This window comes from Rissa tridactyla, chromosome 19 (assembly GCF_028500815.1).
Source record: "Rissa tridactyla isolate bRisTri1 chromosome 19, bRisTri1.patW.cur.20221130, whole genome shotgun sequence".
NCBI classification, from domain to species: domain Eukaryota; kingdom Metazoa; phylum Chordata; class Aves; order Charadriiformes; family Laridae; genus Rissa; species Rissa tridactyla.
This window is the reverse complement of record NC_071484.1, coordinates 5,237,774-5,254,153: the sequence shown is the minus strand read 5'-3', so window position 1 is coordinate 5,254,153 and position 16,380 is coordinate 5,237,774. Positions and strand designations below refer to the sequence as shown.

General features: G+C 43.7%; 1 protein-coding gene across 1 annotated transcript; it reads right to left on the bottom strand.

Annotated features, from left to right (window-relative positions):
- Positions 1 to 2,355: 2,355 nt before the first annotated feature.
- Positions 2,356 to 12,653, bottom strand: MEOX1 (mesenchyme homeobox 1). Its single transcript, XM_054224364.1, has 3 exons — positions 11,875 to 12,653; positions 5,481 to 5,653; positions 2,356 to 4,662 (listed from the first exon to the last, which is right to left on the bottom strand). Exons 1-3 carry the CDS (start codon positions 12,323 to 12,325, stop codon positions 4,540 to 4,542), a joined length of 747 nt encoding a protein of 248 aa, XP_054080339.1. The 5' UTR covers positions 12,326 to 12,653; the 3' UTR covers positions 2,356 to 4,539.
- Positions 12,654 to 16,380: the final 3,727 nt, after the last annotated feature.

The window sequence follows — 16,380 nt, the reverse complement described above, 5'->3', positions numbered from 1 at the left end:
CTGAGAATTCAGACGTAGCTCTTCTAGCATGGTTTACGGTGTCTGTTGATGGTCCCGTGGCATTACCCTAAGCTGGGTGTTTTATTGAAGCTGGCGCCGTTTTATCCCACACTAACAACCCAGCTTGATGAGAAAGGATGTGCAGAAACCAAATACGGAGCAGCTGAGACAGGAACTCTCTACAACTAAAGATTTAGATTATGTCTTGGCCAAGATGTACACTGAAATAAAGTTTGACAGAACACAGCCGTATCCTGTGTGGGTCTCCTCTCCGTCTCGTTACTCAGTAAAATAAGGTTGTCTTGTCAGGCCCGATCCAGAGCATTTTCTGTCACAGTATCACAGAACGGTCGGGGTTGGAAGGGACCTCTGGAGACGGTCCAGTCCAGCCCCCCTGCCCCCTTCAGTTCTCTACTCAGCCGACTTGGATGGAGGGGTGTATGTGGAGGTGGTGATGGTGTAATTGGCATCAAAAATCAGTGATTATTTAAAGTTATGGACCATCTGAAGCTTTTGTAGTGGGGTTGCGGACCTGTCTAAGACTTTGCCAAGTGTACGCACACATGAGCATGTGCTTTCTTAGTCATCTTGGGGTTGTTTTTAAGTTGTCCAAGTAGCTCCATTGACTGGAAAAATCACTAGCTTAATGCGGTAGAAAGATGCAGAGAAACTGAGGGCTGACAACAGAGGAGTCACGGGACGCAGAAACTATGTAAAACAAATTAGGGCCTGTGCTACGTCGGCATCTGGCTAGGTAGGTAAAACGTCCATAAAATGTATGACTCTAAGGAAAATGCTTCTCTTCCTGTATTTAGAAGAGGCAGCACGGGCAGAAAGGGCTGCACATATTTTTTGTGTTTATACAGATATCCCCAGTCCCTGTGGGCTATTTGCACTGGCCTTATAGGGGAAGAAAGTCCTGCTTCTCCGCTTGCACGTGCTTCCTGTGGAAGGTCTGCCAGGCCTTTCCCGTGTTTTGTGGGCGATTGTGTGCTCAGATTATTTATTGAGAATCGGGCACGGGAAGCATCGCCCAACATCCCCAGGTAGCTCGCTTCCCTTCTGAGGAGAGAATAAAGCCTGATGTGTATTTCTGCGAAAAATAATTGCAGGTCAGAGATTTTGCTCCCAGATGACAGGCTTTGCCTGAAAGATTCTCGGCACCAGAGGTTCAGGGGTCAAACGCTTTGATGTCGGGAGGGAAATGTTCCTTCGCAAAACACTGAAGTCTTAGAATAAGCAGATGGTTTTGTGAGGAAACTGCCTAAGCATAAGATGATCTCACAGGTGACTTGTACCTTGTTTCTCAAAAGCCAGAGCAAGAACTGCTTGGGACCTGTAGTTACAGGTACGGACTGAGATCCCATTGACTAGCTGTTAAGTGAACGCGGGCTGCAATATACTCCCGCTGGCAGCTTCCTTGCCAGGGAAGATTTATTAGCCTTCTTTCTGGGTGAGGATCTGATTTTGGTTTATGTTGGTAACCAAGACCCCAAAAGTTTTCATCACAAAATAAGACACTTCTGCAGCTGGCAAACTTTCTAACTGCCAAGACGGCCAGCGCATAATTGGTTGAAGAGCTCACAAGGAAATGAGTAACAAAGAACTCCTGCCCCATGGCGTTTTGCGTTCCTGGAGATGAGGGTAGGATGCCTGAGTTAGCACCAGCGTTCTTCACAAAAACAGCCTGCTTCAGTGTTTGCCAAGAGCTAAACTAGTGACTTCAGTCAGAAACTTAATCAGAAGGCACTGAGGCTTGAGCAGAGCCGTAGACATTTTTTGCTGTTAAAGTTACAGTAAACCGTAGCTTCTTCTCATCTGTGCATAGGCAATTTTTTTTAGCTAACTACTTTTATGCAACCCGAATAGTGAGGTTGTTAACCTTATTAACCTCTCCTCTCCTCTCTCAAATACATAATAGAGTTAATGACTTTTTTTTTTTTTTTAATGAGACATTCTCCTTTCTCCATTCCACCTACTGGGTTTGGTTTGAAGTGGTATATGAAGGTATACACATACCTTGTATAGCTTTTCAGTTCTCAAGTTTCTTTATTTTTAAATATTTTCTTTTAAGAAAGAACTATTTTTATTTGGTTTTGCACAAAGGGATATACTCCAAACTGTCAATTTTTTCATCTGTCAAATACAGTTTGAAATGTTAAAGAAGGAATGGAATGGATGTTTTTTCTTTTTTTCGTAGTAGATACAGTAATCAGCTCTTTGAAAAGACTACATCAACCCTTTTTCAAATAAAAAAGTTGATATTTATCTATTTTGAGGTCTTTTACAAGTGGAATAACCCCATATAACTTTATAAACATATCATCCAGATATGCAGCTTTATATCCAGCATATCTGCAGTCCACATTACACCCCGATAACAATGCGTCAGAGTAAGATGAAAGGAAGATAGTATGCTGTAGCTCCAAATAACGCTTACCTTTCAAATATTTAAACCAAAGTTTCAGTATTCTCAATAGTCATAATGTGATATACTGGTGTAAAATTCTGTTTAACACATGATCTCAGTACATTAAATAAAAAGACAAGAGAAACGGAAACGGACACTACGCTTTTCTAAAATGCCATAATTTGATATGCTACAAGTTTTGGTTGAAAGGGGGGGTAATTTCAAGTGGAAGTGTTCTTAAGACTTCTGGTGGTGCCACGGCAGTTTGTGAGTCTGGATTGGAAAGCTTCTTTTACATATTATTTATGACAGAAGTACAGGCAGTTGGTTGTGTCGGCTCTAGTGGCTTTCAAGATTGCTGGTAAAGTTTCTTGGTGTCACAGAATCCCAGCCTGGCCGGGGCTGGAAGGGCCCTCTGGAGATCATCCCCTCCAACCCCCGGCCAGAGCAGGGTCACCCAGAGCAGGTGGCACAGGAACGCGGCCAGGCGGGGTTGGAATGTCTCCAGAGACGGAGACTCCCCCACCTCTCTGGGCAGCCTGTGCCAGGGCTCTGCCACCCTCACAGCAAAGAAGTTCCTCCTCCTGTTGAGATGGAACTTCCCAGGGGCAAGTTTGTGCCCGTTACCCCTTGTCCTGTCCCCGGGCACCACTGAGAAGAGCCTGGCCCCATCCTCCTGACACCCCCCCTTGGAGTATTTATAAGCGTTGATAAGATCCCCCTCAGTCGCCTTTTTTCCAGGCTGAAGAGACCCAAATCCCTCAGCCTTTCTCCATCAGAGAGGTGTTCCAGTCCCCTCAGCATCTCGGTAGCCCTAGTTCGTCCTCAAACTCTGTCAGAGGCAGAGGTGACCAAAGACAAGATATGTTTATGTTTTGAAAAGCACAGCTGCTATGAGTTTGTATGAAGTATTTGATCAGTTGCCAACAACCCCCAAGAAAAAAAAAGTCACAAGAAATAACCTATTAATAGGAAGGTTGCAAAAAGGGCTAAGTTGGTCACTTAACTGTAAATTTCATAAATCCAGATATTGACTTAGAAGGCAGTAAGTAATGAGTGTAAATCCACACGATATCTAGGCTAACAGATTTTTTTATATAATTTAAATATACATGTACATGTTTACTTGGACAAAAGTTTTGCCTCTAATGAAAAACAAAGAGACAATAAACTCAGTTAAATCACTCCAGTTAATGTTGTTTTCTGCTTCTCCTGACAATCCTGAATTCACAAAGAAAACCATGGGTTTCCAGAGAGATTCCATGAATCCGAAAGAAACGCAGCACTAAAGAGTAGTTTTCCTTTAGTTATATAGATTTAAATGTTGAAAACAGAATAGTGATAGCTATTGTGTTGAGGGCTTAATCTCTGCTCTACCTGCTGTGACACTTGGTGATTACTGCTTTGAAAAGGTGTTTGAAACTGAGATATAACAATTAAATTTCAGGATTTACAGTCAGCTCGGATGAATTTTCCCTCTGCAAATTGTTACCATCAAGAAGGCACCTGTCATCTTGGACCGTCAGTGTGAAAGCCATCTCTTCTGAAACCAGTAAGCAGAATTGCGCGTACGTAGTTTTGGTCTCAAATTTTTACTTTATAATCTTACTGCCTAGCCCTCCAGGTGTTCAATTCATATTGCAAGAAAAACAGTGACTATCAAAGCATTTCTTTCTCTTAAAGTAAGGCATAAGGAAAATGTGCCTTGTCAAGTCCAAATGTACAATGAATAGATGTGACCAGGGAAACAGGATGAGAACGCAGTTGCGTTATCACGTGTTGACCGACAGCCTGTGTTTTCTGAGTGTTTCAGAGCCTAGACAATATTACTCCTGTTTTACCTTCAGTGTTCGTTAGCTTTTATTCTGAAGACACAGCTGTGGTAGTAAGACAATTCCAGAGAAAGTTAAATTCATTCAGACAAAAATCAAAATTGTGCCCTCCTTTGGCTTTTTTCCCCTGTGTCCTTTAATCGCCTCTGTAACCTAAAGCATCATACACCTTTTAAAGACTCAGGGCTACAGGTTTTGCGAGCAGGCTCATCTCACAGTGGAGCTGACCCGGAGCAGTGTTGCATCCGCTTTCTGATCAGTTACTTTCCCCGTACTCCTCTCCCGTTGCTGCAAGAACTAGTCAGAGCTGGGGGAGGCAGCCGAGTCCCCGTCTTCTGGGTCGTGTTCATGCGGTGACACCGGTTGCCCACCTTTAACACGTTTCCACTTCATCCTTCTGTTTTGAAACCATACTTTGACCTGGGTGACAGAAAGGAAATAATTACTTATTGCCCCAATCTGAGCTGTATAAGCAGAGCTACACGTAAGTGTGTGTATCGATAGACAGATGTTTTGTGGAGTTCTAGAAGAAAAGGTGAAAGGAACCTTCCTAGAAAGGATCAATCCTTTCTAAACTGTTCCAGGCAGATGTTTCTCTGAAACCCACAAAAGTAGTACAAGTACTTTGCCTAAAATCTGTCTTTATGACAACTAAGCGTGTCAGTCCAATGGGCACAGTGCATCTAAAGTCTTTTAACATCTAGTCCACCTGCTTCAGGAATTGTAATTTGCTTCACTTAATTGAGCAATTCCTCGATTGTCCACTTAGCTTTCCTAAGGAAACCCCGACTGAGATCACGAGGGAATGGAAATATCTCTCTCCACAGAACTCTGCATTTTTCCTTATCACCTCAAAACACTGCCTGACCCAGGAAGAAAGCATGCATCAAACATCTGTCATTCTAATAACTTCCTGGTAATCACAGTCTAAGGTGACATCCAGATTCTGCCTGTAAGCCTTGACATATCAGTACGTACCAATGAGTGGTGGTAAACAACAGCTCAGTAGACATCAGTTAGTCCCAAATGTATCTTTAGATAACTATAATTGTACTTATTAGCTACTTACAGAAGTTTGTAACAAATGTGTTCTAAAACAATGTGGAGGCTTTGCATTAAAATACCTCTGTGCCATTGCAAAAGTGCACCCTCAAGTAACATATCTGGTTTTTAGCTTTAGGGAGAAGTTGTAGGGGAGGAAGAAGAAGAAGCTGGGGAGGCAGGGATTCGGGAAGTACTTGTCTCTCGGTGAGATCCAGGTTCACAGCTATCTCATATCTCCTGAGCCTTGTCAAGTAGTTATGGTGGGCAAATTCAGCTTCCAGCTCCCGTAGCTGCTCCTTTGTGAAAGCTGTCCTTTCCTTCCGGGATTTGCTGCTCGTTTCTGCCTTGCTGCTTGAGTTCTGGTTTTCTAAGAGGCAAGCACACATGGTGTGTAATTGGTGGTTATGTTCAGCTGCGGGAACATGCGTAGTGCAGAGGTCTGATACAAACTACTAATTGAAGTGAAACTCAGTGAAGTATTCAGAAGTTTGTGTTGTGCCCCCTCGAGCTCAGCAGGACTAATCAGTGTGGCCGGTCTTGGGCTCAAGGGGACAACGCTGGGACAGCTCAAAGTCGGGAAGGGGTGGGTTGTCAAACAGGCCTGGGGCTGCAAGGTCAGAAAAGAGCAGCTATGGGAAGGAAGCTCTCATTCCTCGCCATCACTGCATCAAAATAATTTCCTTCCCCACATCTTTACTTTCATTCCTTATATCCGTATTATTCCTCTCCCCTGACCTACCAAGCAAGAGGCAGCAAAGCCAGAGCTTTGGGTATATGGTGTGCGGCGTGTTACGAGTGCGCGGCGACAACCTCTGGTGCAGGGTGTAAGGTAAAGTAAGGTAAAGCCACTTAGTAAGCACCCTACGCTAACGTATGGCCTGGAAATCTTGTGCGTGTTGGGGCCGGGGAACACACGGTAAAACAAGCAACACCAGCGAACCAGTGCAGCGTGCTTTGAATTGGCCCACAATACTCCAGACTTTGAGCTTCTTCTAATCTTCACTAAATGAAAACTAGAGGAAGATCTGGTATCTGGGTGCATGATGGGCACCCGTCACTGGGTTGCCCCGAAAAACTTCTATGTTATTTGTGCACTTGGCTGCAATGTGGTCGAGTGTCATATTTCAAAGCTAAATCTCAAGCCGTAGCCAAAGGGATGCTGCACCCTAAAAAGTGCTAAAAAGCAAACAGAAATTGACTTTGCCTGAGACTGCGGCAATCTTTTTTCCTTTGCTGTTTCCCTTTTCTTTTTTTAATTTTCTTTTTTAAATTTTTTTCTTTTTTTTTTTTTTTTTTCACCTATGATTTTAAAATTGGTGCTTGTGAAGAATCCCCAAGCAATGCACAGAAAACTGCACTTGTTTCGGTGAGCAAAGCCCAAACTGCTGATCTTTCAGGGAGTCAGTTTTACAAGTTCTTGGTTCTTTTGTCCCTTTTGCACCTCTGGTTGGCTAGATTCCCTGAACCGAAGATGCTAGTAGGTTTTTTTTGTTATGTTGAGGATTAATTACTTTATTTTTGTGTGTAAGCGGTGTGCAATGAAGTTCCATGTGTCCCAGCATAATATTTCTACATAGAAATGATACACAAAATGGTAGCAACGAGCACGACACGCAGCAGCATCTTCTAGATGCCCCTTTGGTTGCCAAAGTAATAAAGCTGGAAAAAAATCTATCAGGTGTGGCTGTAGGCTTCATGATTGATCTGATATTAGCTCTGTCCATCAGAAATAGAGAAACCAAACATAGCTCCTGTTAGTGATACTGTGCACAGGGACCAGGGTATCACAGCCTGCGGTGGTACTGCTCTCCTTTCCAAGGAAATTAGTCTTGTTTGCATCAACGTTGTTCTTGCTACTTATACTTCAAAAATCCCCAAATAAAGTTGGGGAAAGTATGCAAAACAAAAGTTTCTCCCCGTGCTTTTGGCCGCGGTTGTAGAACCCCCTTCATTCTCATCTCTCACCCCACGCTCACGCCATTACGTGTTTCCCAAAGGCTAACAAACGTGACTTTTGAGAGCGCGGTGGGGAAGTGGGATTTGAAGTGTGGGTCCCCTGCTGGGAACTTTGCCACCAGCTTCTGCGAGTCTTGCTCTCAAGGGCTTCCCTCGGGGTCTCTGCTCCCCTAGCAAACGCGCGGAGGGGCGAAGCAGCTTTCCAACGCCAATATCACGCTGCGGGAACTTACACCACCTCTGTCAAATTAACCTGGGGTAAAACCACCTGATGCAACCTGAATATACATGTGAGCTTAGCACTTAGCCCTGTGCAAAGGACATCCTTTCGAAGGGGCGGTTCCACCAATCTTCATCTCCAAAAAAACAACGTGAAGAATTTTAAATAGCTAAGTGTTTCTGGGAACAGAGCAGGATGTGTAGCTCGGATCCTGTCATCCAGGCTGCGTGCCACATGGTGTTGTAAAGAGCCATATGGTTATTCGTGGCTGGAGGTTTTGTGATATTCCAAAAGTGGAAATAGGGCCTAGATGCCTCAGGGTTTTATCAACAGAATGTGGAAAACGGCAAATGTTTTATGAAAGGACAAATTGTCTTGGAAAGATTTTCCTACTGTACTGACAGGTTTTGGTTGGTTTGGTTTTGGTTTTTTTTTTTTAAGGAAAAAAAAAAGCTGCTCAGGAATCACAGGAAGATCTGTGTGCCTACCATGAAGCATGCCATAGTTCCAGGAGCCCGACCAGTTTCCTTGTGCGGTTGAACTGAACAGCTGCCTTTCCCCAGGGCTGCAGCAAAATATGCATAGGAACCCAAACGGTACATGTTCCTGTGCTGTAAAGTTCCCAAACCAAAACCGGCGTCAGGCACCAATACATACGTGTGTGTATGAAAAGGCAGCCTGTTCCCTGTAAAACAATGGGCCAAATTCAACGTTTGGAGCTGGTCAACAGAAGTCAGCTTTGCTTTGTGCCTGCGACCAGCGTAACTGAATCAGAATCTGGTCTCACAAAGTAGTACTCGCTCTCCCTTACTGGGGTGAACTGGTCTGCTAACAACAGCCAGTAAACAAGCTTTGGAGGAAGGCGTAAGGGCTCTGCACTGTGCAGATACAGGATTTTGGCACCACAGAGGGCACTGGTATTGCTCAGAGAGCAGCTTAGGCACAGAAGTATGGGGGTCGCTAACGCCTGTACGCAGAGGATCTTACTTGCTTGTTAGATGTTTGTGGTGATCCACAGCCCACATCAATGCACCTGGTCTTTGTTGCTCTGCAAACTACTGGCGACGTCTGCAATTTTTGCCTCAGTAGAAGAAAGTAAAATAAAAATATGAAGCATCTGCACAATGTTACTTTTTTCCCCCCATGCAAAAGACTTTGAGAGCGTATTTATTCTAAGTGGTCCAATCACGTAGTAAGACACTGATAGATTTTGCTGTTATGGAAGATAAAATTCTGAAAGCTATCAGGAACATTAGCCAAGTAAAGTGACCTCATGAATAGTAGGTTCATGTGGCAGCTGAAGATAAAGCATCCGGAAGTTACTTCAATGTGCACCTCATGGAATAATGCTCAATGGAGGGTGCGTACGGAGGGCTGTGACACATGGCGCCCTGCACCCAGACCACTTTAAACTGATCAGGGACTTGCCTGTACTTTGCTTTTCAGTCCTTCTCAGGTTATGTGCTGCTACCTGCTGCTGTCTGCTCTCACCTACTGCTTTGTCGTAGAATCGTAGACTGGTTACAGTTGGAAGGGACCTTAAAGATCATCTTGTTCCAACCCCCCCTGCCCTGGGCAGGGACACCTCCCAGTAGACCAGGCTGCTCAAAGCTCCGTCCAACCGACCCCATTTTTATGTCGCCGTGGCTGTAAATGGGAATCACAAGCTTAGAAAATCCTCTTTGCAGCTAGTGGCAAGACTGAGAAAGACCGGCAGGCAGGAGTTCAGATCAGCCTTAGACGTTTTAATGCAAAGGTTTCCAGAATTCATCAGTCAAGGACGTTGTATAGGTACTGTTGTTAAGGGAGTCATTACGCACTGTTACCACGTCCTCATTGCCGCTGCAATCTCACTAACATTCGGCACCGTTTCATTCACATAAAATAAAGCTGTCTGAATTCTATTATGTATTATATTACTATCGTTGGAGATCTGGGGCCTTCAAGTGCGTAATAACACAAGTACAGTTTGGGACAGGTCAGAGAGAAACTTTATTGAAATTTTATTTGAAAATGCTAACGGCTGTGGCTTGGGGATGGATGGCGGAGGCAGCCGTGAAAGTTAACACTAGGTTAACTTCTATCTTCAGGTCATTTGGTGAGCCTGTGAAGTCAAGACTGAGTATGGCATCTAAATAAAGTCTGTAGAGGAAGGGAAAGGTGCGTGCGTGTTTATCCATGAGTACTTCTAGTAGTAGATGCCACTATTGTTACTGCCATAACAAAGCCACTCTTCACATGTTTTCAATATATCCATGCTTCAAGGAAAGTTTTAAAGACTGACAAGCTTTATTATTTTTATGCCATTCCGCTTATCTGTCAGAGAAATTTGCTTATTTTAGACTTTTCTCAGAATACTCTGCAAAGCGCCTTGTTCCAAGATCTTCCCTGTGTATCTCATAATAACTAGGGTCTTCACAAGGACCAAAGGCTTTTGCATGCACTGGTGCAAATCATGGTAATTCTGTATCTATATTGCAGTTCAGGTAAAATTGTGGTGGGTAAGGCACCAACCAAAAGAAAATAGTTTATTTTGTCAGTTTTGTCTTCAAGTGATTTTAATATATTTTTCTTTACTAGCCCAATCTCTGAAGAGAGGCTTTGGGTACCTAGATTTTTCTAAAGAAGTCAAGGAAAATTCTCAAGGGAGAGGAAAGGCTTATGTTCCACTTAGAATAATCAATCAGTATGTGATATGTCCAGCTGCATTTCTGGAACTGCTGTAAAAGTGAAGGAAATGACAATAAAATTGCTCATAGACTTTCCCCTCATTTGTTTTATTTTGTCTGGGGGGCAGAAGGAAGGAAAAGCTTTCAGGAGGGCTATCAAATAATTCTACCTGCTGTCTGGTAAGCAAAGAAGGGAGTGAAAGGAAAAGCCACAGAACCCCCTTTGGGATGTTTTTGTTATTCTGCATTCGCTAGAGTAACAACTTGTACAGAGAGCAAGAGTTGCTAAAAGGTAGGGAACACCATGCCTTTCAGGGATGTCATCGCTTACAGCTCCCCTGGGAGGAAAAAGTATATGGGACAGCAGCAAGTATGAAAAGAAAACGTCAAGGGTGCTGGTAACAGAGAATAGAAGGAACATTTGTCTTCTACTTAAAACAGGGAGACGTGCTGTGGAAACAGTCTCTTTAAGAATAAGGATATCCCTGTAACCCGAGTATGCTGAAATCTGCTGTTTACCTTTGACTAGCAAATGTTATAATAAAAGCATTGTTCTCTCTTAAACTTTTGTAAAAAAACTTCTTTGCATTTGGGTTTTTGGGAAACTTTTGCCTCAAACATGTTTTTGTTTTCGATGGAAATGAACTTAAATTCTACAAAGCTGTGTTTCTAAAGAAAAAACAGGTAACCGAGAGGAGTAAACCAGATTCTGGGCATAAAGAAGTCTGGAATATCAGTTAGTTTATATGTCCCCTGACAACCTATTCACATTGGAAGAGAACAGAGATTAGGACTAATTGTGTGACAGAGAGAGCACGACTACAAGCTGCTTGTTTAAATTGCAAAATGGAGAAATGAAAAGTTGGATGAGAGGTGGCTCTTCTCTAGCCAGCCAGTAAAACATAAAAATAAATCAATAGTTCTCTATCTGTGAAATGGGCATACTGGAAAGCATTCATAGCAGTGCTGTGGGGAAAAGCATACTGTAGCCCGTAAATGAACACTATAGCACATGAACGCATACAGCATCTTAATTTTCCACAGCTTCCTTAGGAGAAAACAGTTTAATGCATATTTCACGTACCTGGATTTGAGACAGCAGCAAATCAGAGGTTGTATAGCTATGAAATTATTGAGTATTGCGCTGTAGAAAGAATGTGTTTTGTTAACTAAGGTGACACAATGAAAGCGGTCTACTCTTTCTGCGTTGTTGGACATTGTACCAATGGAGATAGTTTTAGTACTGCTTGTTTTTAGGAAAAAAACATTTAATATTTAGTGAAGCCGAGCAAAATTTACATCTCAAGGGAGACTTTGCCTCTTGTACCACAAACTGAGATGTCAAAATCCTAGTACAGTATTTCCAACTAGCACAGGCAGCTCAAGGTGACTGCCGTTCTCTTGTGCTTGGGCAAATGGCAGGTATGCAACACACAACTCCACATCCTAGCACTTTCAGCTCAGTTCATGCGTGCCATGTGATTCCTGTTTAGTTACAGCAAACGCACCCTGTGCTGGTGAGTAAAATGCCTGGTTCAGTAAAGAAGATCTGCAGGAGTGAAATACAAACACCAGAGGTCATCAAAGAATAAGCCATTTAATTTCAGTGTTATTGTGTAAGTTTCCCCAGTCAAGAATTACAAAATGTTGTCCTCATCAGCTTTATTTCTTAGTTCCTAATCTTACAGGGGCTCTCATTCTATAGCCTGTACTATCCCACAACCCTGATTTCATATCACCTACCTGAGTTTTCCTTTTTTCTTTTGGACGACTTTTTCTCAGTCTCATTTGTAGTATTTACTGGTACCTCATCGTCTTCAGTCATACCCACCGCCGCACTCACTAGATTTGGGCTGCTGCCTTCTGACTCCTCAGAACCCAAGGCCAGTCCTGGGTTTAGTCGTCTTCTGGCCTCAGTTGCTGCAAAATGCCAGTCAGAGTGTTGGAAGGAGGGGTGCTGCTCCACAAACGCTCGCTCCTCACGCGGGAAGCTATGGGGAGCAGTCACCAGGCAGGAGGTTGAGAAATCAGAGTAAGCAGCAAAATCTGATTTTTGACGGAAGGAGAACGGTGCCGGTGGGTAGTGGTTCAGCCCTGCTGCTGTGCTGACATCCGCGGGGGTGCTCCGCAGGCACCCCCAAAGCGGGGCAGGAGGTTGTGGACTGCGCATGCAGCTGCTGCTGGTGGGATCCATTTGCTTCCAATCCTGTCCACACGCCAGTGTTCGTGACTGGTTACAGCTCAGGCTTCAAAAATCAGAAGAGGAGCAGAGAGGAAATCTTCCAAATTTTATGGAATAGATTTCCTTCCTAAACAACAGTCTGTCTGTGGGTTTTATGCTGTTGCAGACTTGTTACTTTGGGAACTCTTCTAAACATCTTCATTGTCCCGAGTGGAAAAAGGCAACCAGATCTAGGCAGTGTTTGCCCTGAATCGCTTCCCAAGGCCTGAGGCTCGCTTCTTTGTGAAGTGCTGGACATGAGCGAAACACTTTTTAAATACTGTGCTGGGGGGAGAGTGACAAGTTTGTGAAGTGAAATGTGAGAGAGGGGAGGGAGGGGTTAATGTACATACGCTCAGTCCCTCCAACCAAAGCAAAGCAGGCAACTATTAATCATCTGAAACCTTATATGCACATCTAATGGGATTTGCAGATGGAGCCTTTTAAAGAAACAATGTCTGTATTTTTTTTAAAAGGGAAACAGCAGTCAACACAAAAAAAAAGGCTTTAATGTTTCCCTGTAACGCTATGAAGTTATTTTTATTGCACTGTTAACGAAATTCCCAAATTCTTGGATTTGGAAAAAGCCCTAACACAGAATTCAACAGATGCCAAATTTCAAGAACTAAAGCGGGAAATAAAAGTAAGGACTTCACTGATTATATATAATTTAAGCCCCAATTGTGAGTTTAAAAAAAAAAAGTAGCAAACCTGCCTTGTTCACACGTGCAAGGTCTTGAGTGATTTTTGTTTGGTTGGTTGGTTAGCTTTGTAACACATGTATTTGCTGAGTTTGCTGACAATGGCAGTTATTCTTTCTGTATTTTACTTTCCAGAGAATTTTCAATATGCCACTCCTTCCTGCAAGGAAATCTCCTGCTTTTATGCCAATGGAAGACATGTTTTTCATCTTTTGTTGAAAGTTTTATAGTTTTTCCTAACAGAAAGCAGATTCTTAGACCCAAGAGCCATCACACTTGAAAAGACATTAACAGGGAATCTGTTCTCAATCCCTTTTTCACGGGAGTGTGGCAGCTGGGAATGCCCACAGCACTGCCATGCTAGGGTTACTGCAACTTCTCTCAAGGTTGTTCTCTATGTTTTTAACGACAATTTATATGTGCATGTGTTCCACGTTTCCATAATCTGCTTGCTACCATTTCCAATACTTATTCCCCCAGGCCTTGCTATAGATCGTGTGCGCCTCTTTCCCTTCTTTTGTGCTGTCTCGTAGACACAGAGATTTAGCAGATGGACACAGAGCCTTCATTTTCACAGGGGCTTAAGTGATACCTTTATTTGGCTTCTTTATCATTCAGAATGGTAACATTTCCAGGAATCAGGAGAAAAAAAAAAAAGAAAAAGATGTGCTTATCCTGATATATCTGTTGTTTCTTAGAGCTTGGCTTTTTCCAAGAAGTCAGATGTGTTTAGTCCAGTTCTTTCTGAACAAGAACGTCAAATTCCATTCTATCATGTGAATCTTGACTTTCTTGCAAAATACTAAATATCTGGTACCTAATTCATTCTCTAGGAAGAAGTCTCCTAAATATTTAAATCTGTTGATGTGTTATATTAGAGGATAAGTGTTAAAAACGTATTTCATACTGAGTGGCAGGAGGAAAGCCCTCAGACTGCTCATTTTCTGAAAGGCCAAGTTACAATGAATTCATGAATGCTGCAAATGTTCTGGGCACTGGCAGAATCTAAGTCAGAGTCCAGAACTTTTTGCCAAAGCAAAGTATTTCATTTATACTCTCTGTGTGTGTTGTCGTACGCACAACACTCATGCGCTTCCGTCACACGGGATCTTAGGCGTCTGTATGAATTCAAGCCTAGGTCTGTTGTTTTTTCAGTCCTACTTTCAGTCTACAAAATGATGTAGCTAATTAAGCAAACATGTTCTTGGGGGCATAGAAGGGAAGGGGAGGATTGTCCATTAGTCCGATATTCGCTGCAGCTTTCGGCTCCTGCTCAGGAATCCCCACGAGGCCCGAGCAGAGGCCTGGCTCTGGGGCAGGACTCAATTTCTGCACATCCCTTTGCTCTCCGAGTTAAACTGCTTGGACCCCGTTTTCCCAACGGAGGTCTCGCTGTTATTCCTCCAGCTCCAGCTGTGGGAAAAAGGAGCTGGTGTCCCCTTCCCAAACGTGAGAACCGCGGGCCTTGCCCTGCTCCAGCACCCTCCGCAGCTGGTGCTGCCACTCAGCTGCTCGGCGGGGGCCTGTTTGGCCTCGACATCCTCCTGACACCTCATTCCTGAAAGGAGAAAGAACAACAATCCTCCCCTCCTGCGAAATCCCATTTGTTGGGTCGAGGCAGCCACCTTTAACCTTCATAAAGTCAACATCTCTTCGGTCAAGCACCGTGTTGGGTAGGAAAAAAAAAAAAAAAAAAGGCATGGATGGAGGTCGGGGTTTGTAATGAATGCTCCCATAACAAAGTGAGGGCTGGCAAGTGGGGATTTATCTTTGAGCTTTTTATCAGTTCATTCTGTGACTCCCCCGGGAAAGCGTTTCTCAGCCGTCTCTCAGCCTGAGAGGCCTCTGAGCTCTGGCTCACCCCGAGGCCTTGCACAGTAATTTGCGTGACTTCATGAAGGTGAAATGACACAGCCTGGGCCGTGCCCTCACCTCCTTTTTCTGGCGAGCCAATTTTCTTTCTCAATAAAGTCCGGAACATCTCGTGCCACTTTAACGTAGACCTCTTCTAAACCACCTCCACGCTTGTGCCATTCCTCGGCACACGGGAGCTCTCTGGGGCAGCAGCCCTGGTCCCACTCTGCTTTTGCTGCGCCTGACCCAGCCCAATTGTGTTTGGTGCTTTTGCACTTGAAATACAAAGTGGTTTCTTAGATTACACATTTTACTCTGATCACAAGGCAAAGGAAGGTTTAGCTTTGCAACAGAGAGACGCTGGCTGATGCTTATCTTGTCAGAAGTTTAAGAAAAACTTACAGGCTTGCGATGGAGAAAATTCTAGGCGCCAAAGTCTGCTCTTGAAATTTTGTGAGCTACTAAACTGCAAGTTAATAACACCTTTCATTTAAAAAGGAGTGCTCCCTAGACTTCTTTTTTTTTTTTTTTTCAATAAATCCTAAACAAGGCTGTGCTATGACTTGCGATGCGTGCAACTGAACTAACTGGGAAAGTTTTCGTCCATCCGGGTACTGGACCAAGACTGGGGAATTCCTGTCCATGGAAGAATACCTGTTATTTAACTCCATTGAGCATTTTAGCACTGAAAGAAAGCTCGAGAGCAACAAATAGCCAATACTAAATCCAGGAAGCTGCTGCTTAGTTGCAGAAGTTATAGATGGAAAAAGTTTATTAGGGTACTTAGTCTCCCTACAGATAGTTGTGCTATTGTTCTCTACTAGACATTTCCATAGGGTCATAGGATGGTTTGGGTTGGAAAGGACCTCAAAGATCATCTCACTACAGCCCCCCTGCCATGGGCAGGGACACCTTCTACTACATCAGGTGTTGTAGCCAAGCCCCGTCCAACCTGGCCTTGAACACTTCCAGGGATGGGGCAGCCACAGCTTCTCTGGGCAGCCTGTTCCAGTGTCATTTTCTCGGATATTGCCTAGACCTGAGTCACTGTCACAGTTTCAGTCTTCCGCTTTCTCTTTGGGGAAGACAATTCTTCCCTCTTTCCTAGGGTCTAGACTCAGTTCTCACTTTTACTGACTCCATCTCATTATTCTGAGTAACAGCCCGTTGGCACTGCACAGGTAGGCAGCAATTATTCTAGTGAGTTTTAAAAATTTTTGGTATCTATGATAAGCCATCTTAAACACAAGCCAGATGTATTTTAGACTTCTAATCTTTCCTCTGAGTCAATTGCGGTGGCCTCTTAATCGTGTTCCTGGTGTTTTGAATTCTCTCCAAGTTGCGGTGCTAGGAATGAGCATTCACCAGCACCAAGCTGAGATTGTTGGTACAGTTTCTCTCAGTGAAGAAGGGAGAATAATTTCTGAAGGAAACCGCAGCGCTGCAGGATCGCAAAGCTCGGTTTCCAGGGGA

Excerpts from the sequence above, each read along its gene's own strand:
- MEOX1 (XM_054224364.1), bottom strand. The coding sequence starts at position 12,325 with ATGGATCCCACCAGCAGCAGCTGCATGCGCAGTCCACAACCTCCTGCC. Across the intron at positions 5,654-11,874 it reads AAGAAAAAAGGAAAACTCAG|AAAACCAGAACTCAAGCAGC; the intron begins GTAGGTGATATG and ends CTTGCCTCTTAG. Across the intron at positions 4,663-5,480 it reads TGGATCTCACCGAGAGACAA|GTCAAAGTATGGTTTCAAAA; the intron begins GTACTTCCCGAA and ends TCTGTCACCCAG.